Raw genomic sequence first — 15,721 nt, forward strand, 5'->3', positions numbered from 1 at the left:
CTATTTCAAGCTGGAAGCAGGACTTGGTAATGTGTAAGAGTCTCCTGCATGGTTCTGGTGTTGAAAGCATGAAGGGGGTCACAGAGAGAAGCTGAGGCTTGGCACTCTGAGAGGCCAGGAAAGGCCATAGGTCAAAGTGCTGCTTCAGTTGCAGTGAAGACCCCAGAACTGAAGGGGTCATGGAGAGAAACTGAGGCTTTGCACTCCGAGGCAAGACGAGGCCATTGGTGAAGGTGTAGCCTCAGTTTCAGTGGAGACCCCAGCTTTTTAGAGATGCCAGGACCATGGGACGACCACCAAGGACAGCAGCAGGTGTGGAATGGAGCTGGCCTGGGTCTGCGAGACAAGCTGAGTGTGCTGTGGACTGCAGAGTCAGAGAAGTGGAGCTACCAGAACCCTTTAGAGTCCAGAAGATCCTGAGTGAAATCCAGATGTCCAGCCTCGAGTTACTTTGCTGGACACTGGTTCTGCTTAGGTGTGCCCGATTCTTCCCTTTGAAATAAGACAGTACTTGTTTTGGATTTTATAGAAGCCCACCCACAGTTAAAAGACTTTTAAAAAGAGACTATGAACTTTTATGTGTTTGGATTTTTTTTAAGGACTGTGGGATTTTTAAGGTTGTACTGTCTTATGTTGTAATATTAACATCATACCTTGGGGACAGAAATTGGAAAGTTATGGTTTAATAGTGATGTTTGTGTGTCAAGTTGACAAGGGGTCAATTGTGCTGGATAGCTTTAGTGTCAACTTGATGCACCTGGGTTGAGGGAGCCTCAATTGGGGAATTGCCTCGATTGGACTGGCCTGTGGCCATGTCTGAGGGGCATCTTCTTGATGAGTGATGTGGGAGGGCCCAGCCCACTGTGGGTGGTGCCACCCCTGGGCAGGTAGGCCTGTGTTGCATAAGAAAGCAGGCTGAGCAGGGGCCAGGAGAGCAAGCCAGTAAGCAGTGTTCCTCCATGGCCTGTGCTCCAGCTCCTGCTTCCAGGTTCCTGCCCTGAGTTCCTACCTTGGGCTCCCTGATGAACTGCGACCTGGGAGATGTAAGCTGAATAAATCCTTTCCTCCCCAAATTGGTATTGGTCAGAGTATTTTGTCACAGCAATGAAGAACAAACTAAGACACAATCCAAATGAATCTAGGCAATATTATGCTAAAAGAAAGAAATCAGCCACAAAAAGCCATGTACTTATATTACACTGTCTGCATAAAATATCCACAATAGACAAATCCAAAGACAGAGTCAAAAGATTTGTCTATTGTGGATATTTTATATAGACAGAGTGTTGAGGATTATGGCTAAGTAGACAAAGCTGTTGGGGATTATGGCTAATACGAAAAAGTTGTCTTTCTGGATGACAAAATATTCTACAACTGACTATGTGAGTGGTGTATACACAACTCTGAATATGTTATGAAAAGCCTCCAAATTCCATGCTTTAAGTGGGTGAATATATAAGTTACATATTAATATAACTGTCATAAGATCAGGCATAGTAGTACACCCCTTTAATCCCAGTACTCAGGAGGCAGAAGCAGGTTAATCTCTGTATATCTGTGAGACTGAGGCCAGCCTGGTCTATACATAGTCAGTTCTTGGCCAGCTGGGGCTACAGGGAGACCCTGCTTCCAAAAAAAAAGTCATAAAATAATAGAGCATTACTCTACAAAGTTTTCATGGCTATGTCATTAGGCTGTATTACATTTACCCAATAATCCAATCACTAATTAGCTTTTCTTTTTGGTTTTCCTTATTATAAAGTTTACAAATATTCCTTATACTGTAATACACTGTTGACTATGTATTTTGTACACATCTTTGCATATGTTATAAAATATAGTTTAATTTGGGAATATAGAAATCTTAGTTTTGAATAAAAACTAACGTATGATACTGTACGTCTATAATTCTAGCCCTTGGGAGGCTGAAACAGGAGGACTACTACAAGTTTGAAGCCAAATTGGGCTACATGAAAGACCTTGTCTCAAAACAAACAAAAACAAACAAAGAATAGAAGTCTTAAAGATTACCAATTCTAGCCAGGCATGGTGGCACACACCTATAATCCTAATACTTGGGAGGCACAGGCAGAAAGATCTCAAGTTTAAGGACAGTCTGGGTTACCCTGTAAGTTCAAAGACAGCCTGAAGTACAAAACAAGGCCGTATCTCAAAAAAGAAATGGCTAGGGAACTGAAGAGATGGCTCAGAAGTTAAGAGCACTGGTTGCTCTTAGAGAGGACCCAGGTTCAGTTCCCAGAAGCCATATGGCAGCTAACAACTGTCTATAACTCCAGTTCCAGGGGATCTGATGCCTTCTTTAGGCCTTCACAGGCACTGTATATCACGGGTGCACTTACATCTATGCAGAAAAACACTCATACACATAACATAAAAATAAATATGGGGCTAGAGAGATGACTCAGTGGTTAAGCTCTTGCAGAGGACCTGGGTTCAGTTCCTAGCACACACATGACAGCTAACAACAGTCTACAACTTCAAATCCAGGGTATCCATGGGCATTGCACAACACGGGTGTACTTACATACAAGCAATACACTCATACACATAAAATAAAAAATAAAAAAAAGTAAATAAATCCAAAAAAATTTTAAAAACTCAATGGAGCTTAAGATGCAGAGTATGTGCCAAGAATATCCAAGGTCTTGGTTTAATCCCTAGCAGCGAAAAAAATATAAAAAGTAACTTTTTAGTATTTTTTATGTGTTCTGCCTCCATGTACATAGGTGCACATGTGCATGCAATGCCTACAGAGCCAAAAGAGGGCATCAGATCCCCTGGACCTGGAGTTAGGGATGATTTTTGGCCACCATGTAGGTGCTGCGAACCAAATCCAAGTCCTCTGAAAGAGAAACCAGTGCTCTTAACAGCTGAGCCATCTCTCCAGCCCCAAGAATAATTTTTTTTTTTTTAATTACTAAACTTCTCCTAAGTAAAGACACACCAGTTCTGGTTTTGGTTTTTTTGGAGTTTTTTTGTTTGTTTGTTTGTTTATTTGTGTGTGTGTGTGTGTGTGTGTGAGAGAGAGAGAGAGACAGAGAGAGGGAGAGACAGAGAGAGAGAGAGAGAGAAATTCAACTTTTACTTATCTCTTAATATTTTCAGTTGTTATCCAGAATATACAAATAATGAACAAGTTGTTTTTGAAATGTTGAATTTTTATAGTATTTTTTACTGTTTGGCTCAATTCACTTATTTTTTTCTTAATCTAGTATTACCTAACTTTTTAATCTGAGGATTTTATACATGAGTACACTGTATTTGCATCCTTTTCACACACATTCCATCTCCTTTAGTGTCCTTCCAACCACTCCTTCTCAAATTCATGATCTCTTCTATATTTTGTTACATATGTATTTATGCGTATATATGCTACTGAGTCTAATGTCTAATTAGTGCTGCCTTCATTTGCGTGTGTTAAGGGCTGACCTTTAGCCTGGTGTGGTGGCGCACACCTGTAGTCCCAGCACTTGGGAGGCAGAGGCAGGCGGATCTCCGTGAGTTCAAGGCCAGCCTGGTCTACATAGTGAGTTCCAGGCCAACTGGGGCTACAGGGAGACCCTGTCTCAAAAAGACCGAAAAAAAAGGGGGTCGGGAACTACCCTTTATGATTGAGGGCTCATCCCTGAAGAAAAAAAAGAGAGAAAGAGAAGAAAGAAAGTTATTCTCCCTCCCTCAGCAACCATTAACCTTGTGAAATTTTCCTCCATCCACACTGGCATGTGGATGTGGTCACACCAGCTTGAATTTCCACTTGCTTGCCTATTTCCCCCAAATCAGAATTAGTAGATATTCTTTGTTATCTTTCCCAACTTGGCAAGCAAAAAAACAGTAAAGACCTTAGAGTAATCTACATTTGATTTCAGTCAAAAAATTTATAATTGTTCATTGGCCATTTTGTATTTTTCTTTTGTAAGCTTGTTCACTATGTAGCTCATTTCTTCAAACGGAAGTAGAAACATTTAATATGATTAAGCTTTGGTAATTAATAGCACTTACATACATTAATATGCTAAATCCTGCTGAATTGGCAAAACAGTAGAGAAGTACTGTGTATAGTCAACAAAATACACACACACACACACACACACACACGCACGCACACATACCCATATACCAACACCCACATACCACACTCATACCCATATACCAACTCAAATATATACAACTAGAAAACATTTTAGAAAGTAGATCATAACCAATGCAATTTACTCAAATTCAATAACTGAAACATGATATTTTTATATAGTCCCATTTTCACTTTTAAATTCCACAACCCAAGATAACTAAGCATTAAACAAAGCAAAACTGATCAATACTGACTAATCAACTGTTAAAATAAAAAATGAAGAACACTCACAGTTTAGGAGAAAAGTAAGATTTAAAATAATCTCTTTCAAAGCAATAAAGTCCCCAAATTCTGATTAGAAACATGTATACCTTGTGAATTCTTCGTACTAAGACAGATGCAAAAAATCGTAATATGATCCTCAATTCATCAACAAAGGACTCGTCATCTGTCACATCTCTTCATGAAATTAAAGAGAAAAGCAAAACTTCAGAAGTTCAGAAATACAGCTTTACCTTGTTAAACCCAAGAAAAGAATTCCCTCTTCATTTTTTTAATTATACAAATAATACATTTTGTTGCAGAATAGAGGAAATGAATAAAAAAAGAAAGAAAGCATCTCACATAATTTTAGCACCAAGTCATAAGCATCAACAAATTGTAGTGTGTATTTCTTTGCCACCATATACAATATCTTTTTTAAAAGAACTCAGATCATTTAAGCACCATCAAACAAACCTCAAAAACCAAACAATGAGCAGTGCAGAAGTAAGAAAATACAAATATTTAGGTTAGTTTAAAAAGAAATAAATGTAAAAAACATTCACACGCCTTTTCAGGAAAACATAACACATAAACTGTGTATTAAATTAGTCTTAACACACCAGATGAATTCAAATACTAGTAGGATGTTTTTAATTAGAAAATTCAAAATGCACCAAATCATATAAGAGCACGTCATCAGACATTACACTATAGATTTACAAGTTCAAATATAATTAATACACGATGTTTAAAAAAAACATACATTTCTTAAATGACATAACTCAGATGCCTCTGATTCTAAACTAGAATTTTTCTTCCTCCTAGGGCCAGAGTGTTTTCCATGTCCTTCAAGGAACAGTACCCTTGCACCCTGCATGCTCCAAAAACAAATTTACTTGGGAAAAAAGCATTAATTTTTCAAAGAACCTACTGAAATGATCCTTCAATTTGTGTATGTATATACCTATTTGTGGCTTGAAATGAGTTTGCATACATGTATGTACATATGCATGTGGAGGCCAGAGGTCAACCTCAGGTGTCATTCTCCAGGCACCATCAATCCTGTTTTTTGAGACAGGCTCCTTCACTGGGCCTGGGGCTTGCTCTATCCTAGGCAAGGATCACTGGCTGGCCAGTGAGTCCCAGTGATCTGCCTGTCTCCATCTGCTCAGAAATGGAATTATGAGCATGCACAGCAGCATGCTCAGCTTTTCATGTGGGCGCTGGTTATCAAATTCAGATCCCCATACTTGCATGACAAGTACTTTACCAACCAAGTAACTTCCTCAGTCTCTAATCTTTCATTTAATGGGACATTGGACTATAGACTTAGCCCCCAAAAGTACAATTATCTCAAAACATGAAAAACTGAAAAAAAATTGTTTTTGTTGCTTCTGTTTGATAGAGTCTCCTTATATAGGTTAGGGTGGCCTTGAACCTGCAATCTTCCTGCTTCAACCTCCTGAGTACAAGAATTACAAATAGGTATCATATGCATGCCCAGCCCTAAAAATTACAAAATCAATACCTTTAGTAGCAATGATAAATCTACAAATTTTCAAAAGGAAAGAAGCCAAGGTTTTATTGTTTTTTTCTTTTCTTTATTAGCATTAAACTATTAGTTACTGCCTATATCAATGATTGGTTTTTTGTTTTATAAATGAGACAGGGTCTTACAGAAAAAACATACCTGTACCATGGATAAACAAAATTTTCCAACACCAATTCAAGAACCTGCACAAAAATTTTTAAAAGAAAAAGAATTATAGGAAAATAAACTGTACTATATCATGTTAATATATTAGCAACAACAATTTTTTTTTTTTTTTGAGACAGGGTTTCCCTGTAGCCCCAGCTGGCCTGGAACTTACTATTTAGACCAGGGTAGCTTTGAACTCACAGAGATCCACCTGCCTCTGCCTCCCAAGTGCTGGGATTAAGGGCGTGCGCCATCACACCCTGCAGCAACAACAATTTTATTACCCCAAATATTGACAGTAATACCACAGTTTCTGGCAATGTTTAGTTCAATCTTACATGGTTGTGAGGATCTATGAGAACATTTGAGAAAATACTTGAAAAAAATAAACTTCAAAAGAAAAGTTCTATTAGTTACTATTATCTATCAATATTTCTAAATATTGCCAAAGATGGCTCCGTGGATAAATGTTTGTTTACAAGCCTGAGTTTAATTCCCAGAACCCACACTAAAGGTGGGAGAAGAGAGGCTGGAGAAATGGCTCAGCTAAAAGCACTTGTTGCTCTTGCAGAGGACCCAGGTTCGATTCCCAGCCCACATGACCACTAACAACCATCTGTAACTCCAGTTCCAGGGGATCTGACACCCTCTCTTCAGACCTCCTTGGGCACTGCATGACACAGGTGCACTTACATACATGCAGGCAATATATTCATATACATAAAATAAAAATAGTAATTTTAAAAAGGTGGGAGAAAAGAAATGACTCCACAAAGCTGTCCTCTGAATTCCCAAACACACCAAAGCATGTATACTCCTTCCATATACACACATCACGCATATGCACAGATACACACAATAATGATATAATGAATGGTTCCTGACTGAAATTTCACTAAATGAAAACAAAAAACAAAACAAACAAGAAACAAGTAGCTAAGATTTATATAAGGGATCGAAATCAGATGTCAGTGATCTGCTCTGAAGGGACACGGGACTGGAGGGAACGAAGGGGAGAGCTAAGGAACTCAATGTTTATTTCTTCCTATGACGGTAATTATGTGCCTATATTCACTTCATGAAAAATTTAATCAGTATATAAGTTAACTGAGAAAAAAATAAGAAACAAAACAAACCATGGGTTTAAACATTCCATTTCTTGAATCTGAATGTAGTAGCCTGTTGAAACTTTATTAAGAAGTTGCCAGATTGTGCAGTAACTTAAAAGCGCAATAAGGGGGCCTGGAGAGATGGCTCAGTAGTTAAGAGCACTGGCTGTTCTTACAGAAGACCCGGGTTCGAATCCCAGCATCCACATGACTAACAACCGTCCATAACTCCGCTTGGAGGGGATCCAACATCCTCTTCTGTCATCCCTAAGCACTGCATGACATGGGTGCATTTACATGGGTGCAGGTGTAACACTCATGCACATAAAATAAAAAGTTCAACAGGGAGAAAATGAAAACATCTTATCTTACAAAACAGAACTCTTGCCTTCCCTGACAGCAGTAACAAAAGCCGTCCCTTCTCTAAGTATTAAGGCTACAGTAATTTGGATTTTTATCGTCAAAACTAAGCATTAATTATACCTGGTGGGAAAATGACCACATCCCCCTGCTTCCCTCCTACAGAGCTCTCCTGAGACACCTGCTGTTTGTGTCCTCATCTCACCCCTTATGCTGCAGCAACAGACTCTCAAGTAGTCTGTCTCCAAGCCTGCTATGCACCAGCCTCCACAGCCTCTGGTGATCTAAGATACACACTGACCACACCACTCCTGGCCTGAAACCCCCAACCTATTATATCAAACCACAATATTAGAAAGAAAATGGAGCTGTGCTGCTTTTAGAGAGTGCCACACCAGCAGCAGCTGCGGCCACTTCCTTTGCACTTCCTGCAGTATCCTAGCCACTTCTGAAGCTCTAGTTACAGTGTGAAAATCACTTCCTTCCAAGATCAATGATCTGAACTCTTACCACATAGCCTTTTGATTTCTTAAATGCTATATAAAATACTGGTGACAAACTAAGCCAGACCTGAATATTTTTTTCTTTTCTTTTCTTTTTTTTTTTTTTTCATCTTTTTGAGACAGGGTCTCCCTGTAGCCCCAGCTGTCCTGGAGCTCACTATGTAGACCAGGCTGGCCTTGAACTCACAGAGATCCACCTGCCTCGGCCTCCCGAGTGCAGGGATTAAAGGCGGGGGCCACCACGCCCGACAAGACCTGAATATTTTTATGTGTGTGCAGGTGAACTCACCTGTTTACTTGAGCAGAGAACAGAGGCTGACTTGGCTATCTTCCACTATTGCTTTTCGTATCATTATGATTATTGTTGTTGTTATTATCATATTATTGCTTTTCATCACATTATTATTATTACTATTTTCTTTTTTGGTGGTGCTGGCAGCTGAACCAGAGTCCTGTGTATGCCAGGCAATCATTCTATCACGGAGCTACATCTCCAGCCCTCCACCATACTTTCAGAGACAAGGTCTCTCACTGAACTTGGAGCTTGCCAATTCGGGACTGGCAGGTCATGAGCACAAGGGGGTCTGCATCTGTGTATCTCCACAGCCCCTTCCCATGCTAGGGTTCTGGGCATGAACCAGGAAGCCTGGCTTTTACATGGTGCTGGGGATCCATATGTAGTCCTCGTGCTTGCTCAGCAGTCACTCCACCTACTGAGCCATCTCCCCAGCCCCCACCCTCAAATCTCAATTTCTTTAACCAAGTTCTACTGCCAATCAGATGACACTTGAAAAACCATTAAAAAAAAAATCTCTAAATTCCAGATGACTTTTGAAAAACAGCACCCATTTCCTAAGGTGTATTAAATTACATTTTAAAATGCATGTGCTCAGTAGAGTCTAATGTACAATAAGCATATCAACAAAAGACTGCTACTAAAACATTTTGTCTCACTGCCCACACCTGGCACATTTTACCCTCCAGCTTACTATACACACTACCTGTTCAAGCCTTTTCCACTCAAACCCTCCCACTTTTATCAGTGGCAACCTTTGAGTCATCCTTTTTGCTGTATCTCAACATTGGTGAATGTCCTCTTCTATACTAACCCTACACTTTACACATACTTCTTCTATTATGGCCTCCATGTGTTATATTGTAATTACTTCTCTGTATGTCTACCTCCAAAGAAGACCCAACTGCATCTCATTTTCCATTTCAACCCCTAGGCCTACCCCAGTTCCTGTATCTATCAAGATCTTTAAAACTTTTTAACTGTGGGAGCTAATATTTATTGAGCACCAATATGTGCCCGACATAGAACTTAGAATTTTACCTAAGTGAAGTCTCTAAATTTTCTAGTAGCCACATTTTTAAATTTTTATTTATTATTTTTATTATATGTGTATGAGTGCATCGACTGCATGTATGTAAGTGCACCTATGTCGTGTGATGCCTGTGGAGGTCGGAAGATGGCATTAGATCCCCTGGAACTGGAGTTACAGATGGTTGTTACCTGCCATGTGCATGCCAGGAATTGAACCCAGGTCCTCTGTAAGAACAACTCTTAATCCCTGAGCCATCTCTCCAGCCCTTAGTAGCCACATTTTTTAAAGTAAAAATAGGTGAAATTTTGTTTTATTTAAACTATGTATCCAAAATATCATCGCTTTAAAATCAAGTGTGCATATATATATGACACATCTCAACTTGTACTATAACATTTCAAGTATTTACTGACAGCTACATGTGGTAATGGCTGCCATGCTGGACTATAACACACACAGACACACACACAGACACACACACACACACACACACACACACACACATTTATATATGTATACATAATTTTTTTCAGTGCTAGAGATCAAATCCAAGCCCTTGTATATGGTAGACAGGCCTGGCACTACTGAGTTCTATCCCTAGCCCTGGACAGCACATTCTTAAATCAGCAAATCAAGAAAATAGAAAAGGCCTTAAGAAGCAACAACAACAAAAAAAGATCAAGTACTTAAATGTCATTTTATGCAGTTTACATTTAGTCAACAGAGCATAGGAACTTGGATAAAAGACAACTAAGCAAAGCTCAAGTGCCTGATGCTATTCTTGAGCTACTTATCATTCACTGTACATTATACCCATATTATATCTGACCCCAAATTTGCTCCTGGGAAAAAAAATGAGACACCTGCTCCCAACTTCCAAGGACCTAACAGCTATCTCAGATGCATGCAAAAGATACATCTTCACAAAAAAAAAGTAACTAAAACATGGGAGAAAACCAAAAGGAAACTATGTTGACTAGAACAAAATAGAACAAAAACTTTCAAGTAAACATTACCCCACTCCTTGCCCTACCCTTGTGTCAAAACTGGGGTTATAATTCAGTAAAATACATGCTTGTTCTAAGAGTTCAATGTTCCTTTTAATTATGAAATGGTTATTTCCCTATAATAAAGAGGGCTGTTCTTATAGCAATGATTTCCTTGACTTAGATGCCTATGTACATTGAGATCAAAGTATAATATGGAACAGGTTACTATTCAAGGTGCTTATTTTTGTTTTTTCTCGAGACAAAGTTATACTATATATTTTTGTTATTGCTGTTCTCTTTTTTTCAGACAGGGTCTTACTACAAAGGTCTGGCTGACCTATAACTCCCTATGTAGACCAGACTGGCCCCCAACACCCAGAGGTCCTCCTGCCTCTGCTCCTGAGTGCTGGGATTGAAGGCTTGTATCACTAGGCCTGTTTTTTTCCCCCCCCAAGGTACTTATTTCATAGTAATTATCCAGCCAAGAACTCATTCAGTAATAAGCAATGAGATGTGATAACTTGTTTGTTGGTGTTGTTTATTTAAAAGGTTTTGTAACTCAGGCTGGCCTAGAACATACTATGTAGCTAAAGATAACCTCAAACTCATAATCCTCCTGCCTCAGGCTCCCTAGTGCTAAGATTATAGGAACGTATCACCAAGCCTGGCTTATGTAAGTGTGTTATTAAATTTTTCCATCAAAGTATCTGGAAATTTTTTTCTACGAGTATTTAAGATTTTCTGTGAGGATACATAGGCAACAAATAATATTTCAGTCAACAATAAGACTGCATATTCAATAGTAGACCCACAATCCTATGAAGGACCTGAAAAGTTCAATCATCTGGGGGAGCAGTGTTACAGCTGTTCCAGTACAATGCTCACTAGCATGTCTTGGCAGCGCTGGTGTAAACAAACCTATTGCTCTGGTAGTCATAACAAACTACAGCAAATGCAATTATGAACAGTTCTAATACTTGGTAATACATGACTATGTTACTGATTTATGAATTTACTATGTTATGTCACACTTTTTTTTATGGCATACTATGTTTTATAGTGTATATCTATATACTTCATATGTTTATACCTGTGCTGGTTAGTTTTAACTGTCAACTTGACACAACCTAGAATTACCTTGGAAAAGAGTCTTAATGAGGACTTATCTAGATCAGGTTGACCTGTGGGTGTGTCTGTGGGGAACTGTCTTGTTAACTAATACAGGAAGATTCATCCCATTATGAGCGACACCACTGTCTATACAAGGGGTCCTAAACAGCATCAGAGAGGAGAAAGCTAGCTGAGGGCAAGCAAGCAAGGATCCATGTGTTTATTCTCTCTGCTCCTAACTGTGGCTTCAAGTTCCTGCCCTGGCTTTGCCTCAGTAATGACTGTAACATGAAATTGTAAGTCAAAGGAACCCCCTCCTCTACAAGGGTTTGGTCAGGATATTTATCACAGCAACAGGAATGAAGTTAGAATAATATTATTGTTTTAAGTATACTTCTATTTACTAAAAGAAAGAAAAAAAAAGCAATTGCTGTAGAACAGTAGGCCAACAACAATCTTAGATGGTTCATGTCTCCTATGTCCCTTAACAGTATCAAGAGGACTGTCCAATGACTGACATGACCATCTAGGTTAGTCTAAGTATATTCTGTGATGCTCTCATAAGGCTGAAACTGCTTATTTGTTTTAGAACATACTCCCACCCTTAAATAACACATGTCCATATTTGGAAATATTAATTATATCAATTACCTCTGAGAGAGATGCATCGACCTTGGAAGAAATTTTCAGGTCTAGCCATGGCTGATAGTTTTCAAGTAGCAAGGAAGGCCTAAAGTAAATCAAACAACTAAATCACTTGTAATACAAAATGTAACTTTAAAAAAAAAATCAACAAATAAAAATATTTAGTTTGCAGCCAGCAAGGTGGCTCAGCATTAGGTAAAGGTGCTTACCTCCCAAGCCCAATGACTGAGTTTGATTCCCGGAAGCCACATAAGGCTAGAAGGAAAGAACTAACTCCACAAGTTGTTCTCTGCCCTTCACATGAGCACAGTGGCACACAGGCACCCCTGCCCTCCCACCAGGCCAAGCATATACACAATTTTTAAAAGTTTAACTTACCTATGTCTTTTACATTTCACTTTACCACACACAGCACAGCTATGACCTTGTGGGAATAATTCTTGAAGTCCTAACTGCTACAAAAGGAAAGAGAAGAGAGACTTGACATACTATGTTTATACAAAGAATCCATTTTTCAACAGTTTTGTTAAACCATGTAAGCACTGAGAGGACTTTTTCTGTCTAGTGCTTTAACAGTGAAACCATTCTTGGTAATGCATACCTGCTAAACTAAAACTTCCAATAGAGGCAAAATATGGATGAAATACTGTACAATACCTAAGCCAGAGCTGGGGGGAGGAGACATTCAGTGGTTCAAGGGTAGAGAGTTGTCTAGCATGTACAAGGGCATAGGTTCAATCCTTAGCCCAGAAAAGAAAAGAAACAAAAACAGAAAGAACCAAAAACAAACTTTCTCATACCAGGCATGGTGACACACACCTGCAATTCCAACACTCCAGAGGCTAAGGCAGGAGGACCTAGAGTTTGAGACCAGTGAAAATGAGGCCAGTGAGTCTCTAAAAAAAAAGACAAACTTCTACACCAAAACTCAAATGTTATCATCGTTCAACAAAAAATCCAATCTATCTTTGAGTCTTCCACTACAAAAGTATAAGGGAAAATAAAGAAACATTTTCTATCTTTTCAAATACTATAAATTCAATGAGAGCTATGTGGTAACTACTAAGGCTTCTGACTAAATATGAAGCAGATTTCAAACTATTTTTTCACTAAACAGAAATTTCAACAAATCTGAACAAGGGACTGTTTCACAGATGCCCCACTCAAGGCTGGAAGCTTAGCTCAACAGAATGGTACTTGCCTAGTGGGTACCAATGCTCTTGGTTTGCTCTCCAGTGCTTAAAACATATGTATTACTAAATTCTGCCTATAGACCTCCATACCAGAACTACAAAGACAAATTTACATATTTAATATACTACCACTACAAATTTCAGAAATACAAATTATTTTGGCTTAACAAAATACTTAATTATCTCTGTTTTCTATGATGCACATAGGTGTTTAAGAAATGAACAGGGGTGGGAGTCGGGGGCTGGAGAGATGGCTCAGGGGTTAAGAGCCCTGGCTGCTCTGGCAGAGGACCCCAGTTAGGTCTGTAACTCCAAGCCTCTGCAATCCAATGCCTTCTTCTGACCTCCGCAGGCACTGTATAACATGGCTGCACTTAAGATACATGCAATACATTCATACACATAAAATAAATATTAAAAAAATATTTTTTAAAAAGAAATGAACAGTTGGAGGATGGCGGTTAGCACAAAGGTAGAGCACTTGCTGAGCACATGTCTGTGGGTTCAATCCTCAGTGTGCGCGCGCACACACACACACACACACACACACACACACATACACACACACACAAAGACATGAACACACACACACACACACATACACACACATACACATACATACATACATTCACATATACACACATACACACACATACACATATACACACACATACACACCCATATACACACACATATACAAGAAATTAACAGGGTTAGATTATTTAATCCAGAATTCCTTAATTGTCTATGCTTCAGAATTACCTGACAAGCTTTTAAATAAGTACTAGTTACAGGGCTATAACCTAGAACTCTTTAATCAAAACCTGGGGTAGAGTCTAACAATCTGTAGTTTTGAAGATTCCCAAAAAGGGTCTGCAACTGGCTTTAGGAACTCTCTGTTTTAAGTGAACTGCCCTCACGGTTAGTGTGTATCCAAGGGACAAGCTAACATCATGGATTGCTACTTTCTGAGAAGACTACAGTCCTTTTATACTTGTTCTTAAAACTGTGAAGGTTAAAAATAAGACTGAGGGTGCCACTCGGTGGTAAAGTACATACAAGACCCTGAGTTCAATATTCACACACACACAAAAAAATTAAGTATATACAGATTTATGTATGTATGTATAGGTAAACACACAATTCACATTTTGAAATTTTTCTATGGATTTCATATATTCCATTATAAAATAATAGTATATTTTAAAAATCATTGCTTTAAAATGCTTTTATTAATAAATATTAGACAACAGCTAAATATGGTGGCACACACCTTTAATCCCAGAAGTCAGGAGGCAGAGGCAGATAGATGTCTGTGAGTCTGAGGCCATTCTGGTCTACATATTAAGTGCCACACCAGCAAGAGCTACACAGTGAAACTCTGTCTTAAAAATAAATATTAAGAGACTGGGCGTGGTGGCGCCACCTTTAATCCCAGCACTCAGGAGGCAGAGGCAGCTGGATCTCTGTGAGTTCAAGGCCAGCCTGGTCTACATAGTGAGTTCCAGGACAGCTGGGGCTACAAGGAGACTCTGTCTCAAAAAGTCAAAATAAATAAATAATGTGGCATACACTCACAAATGCATATAAATAAAATGTTGAAAAGAAAAGGCACAATTTTACCTTGGGTTTGTATTTTATTGTGAAGAATATATTTGGTAAGAGAGAATCAGGTCCTAATGAACAGTAGAATGTCACAACTCCAGCAACGAATGACCAGAAGATCATTAAGACATGAAGATACCTTAGAAATAAATAAAAATCATCAGAACCAAAGAAAATGTGTAACATAGTTATTCCTTTATTGGTCTACCAAACATTCATTACACACACTTATCAATCATGATTAACTTTCTGTAATGTATTTATTAAACATAAGAATCATAAAATGTATATATCAAGTATATAATTTCATTTAAAGTAAAAGGGGTAAATTAAATTCTCAAAGTTCATAATTTAGTTTCTACCTCATGTTTAACTAATCTTTACTCACTCTTCTAGAATTTCTATTTCACATTCCACCAAAATTCTGATTATACCATTAAATTAAAATATAATTTTTAAAAGTACGTACTGGGTGTTAAACAGAGCTACGCTCTGGGGACAGAACACAGAAAACAGTCTGTTGTTAAGAGGTGAGTAAATGAGTATAATGCTATGTGAACACGTTTGATATTATGACAGAAAGTACATGTGATCCAGATTTGAAAGGAAAGAAAAGCCTTTTTTCAGAGAAAGCAATAGCTACAGAAAAACTTAACCAATGAGTAGGGGTAAACAAACAGAAGAGGGTTGGGCAGAGGAATGACGGACTTGGGGAAGAGACAGGGGAATTCAAACTACATAGGCCTACATGGCTATGATCTGAGAGTAGTTCCCACAAAGAAGGGACCCTAAGAAAAATCTGAAGAAACAAGCAGAAGTCAGATGG

The 15,721-nt window shown here is 38.6% G+C and overlaps 1 protein-coding gene across 5 annotated transcripts in view; it reads right to left on the reverse strand.

The window, feature by feature from the left end:
* Positions 1 to 15,721, reverse strand: part of Snx14 (sorting nexin 14) — an 84,142-nt gene that overhangs the window by 51,273 nt on the left and 17,148 nt on the right. For 3 of the 5 annotated variants that reach the window (XM_017797517.2, XM_029562307.1, XM_008830669.2), the window contains exons 2-6: positions 14,914 to 15,034; positions 12,476 to 12,552; positions 12,104 to 12,182; positions 6,045 to 6,088; positions 4,462 to 4,549 (exon numbers count right to left, since the gene is read on the reverse strand). In XM_017797517.2, coding sequence (XP_017653006.1) covers positions 4,462 to 4,549; positions 6,045 to 6,088; positions 12,104 to 12,182; positions 12,476 to 12,552; positions 14,914 to 15,034 — 409 coding nt within the window. The remainder of the gene's footprint in view (positions 1 to 4,461; positions 4,550 to 6,044; positions 6,089 to 12,103; positions 12,183 to 12,475; positions 12,553 to 14,913; positions 15,035 to 15,721) is intronic. The other 2 variants (XM_029562308.1, XM_029562306.1) reach the window with 1 other exon arrangement.

The sequence above is a fragment of the Nannospalax galili genome, unplaced genomic scaffold, assembly GCF_000622305.1.
Source record: "Nannospalax galili isolate Female #2095 unplaced genomic scaffold, S.galili_v1.0 scaffold195, whole genome shotgun sequence".
NCBI lineage: Eukaryota > Metazoa > Chordata > Mammalia > Rodentia > Spalacidae > Nannospalax > Nannospalax galili.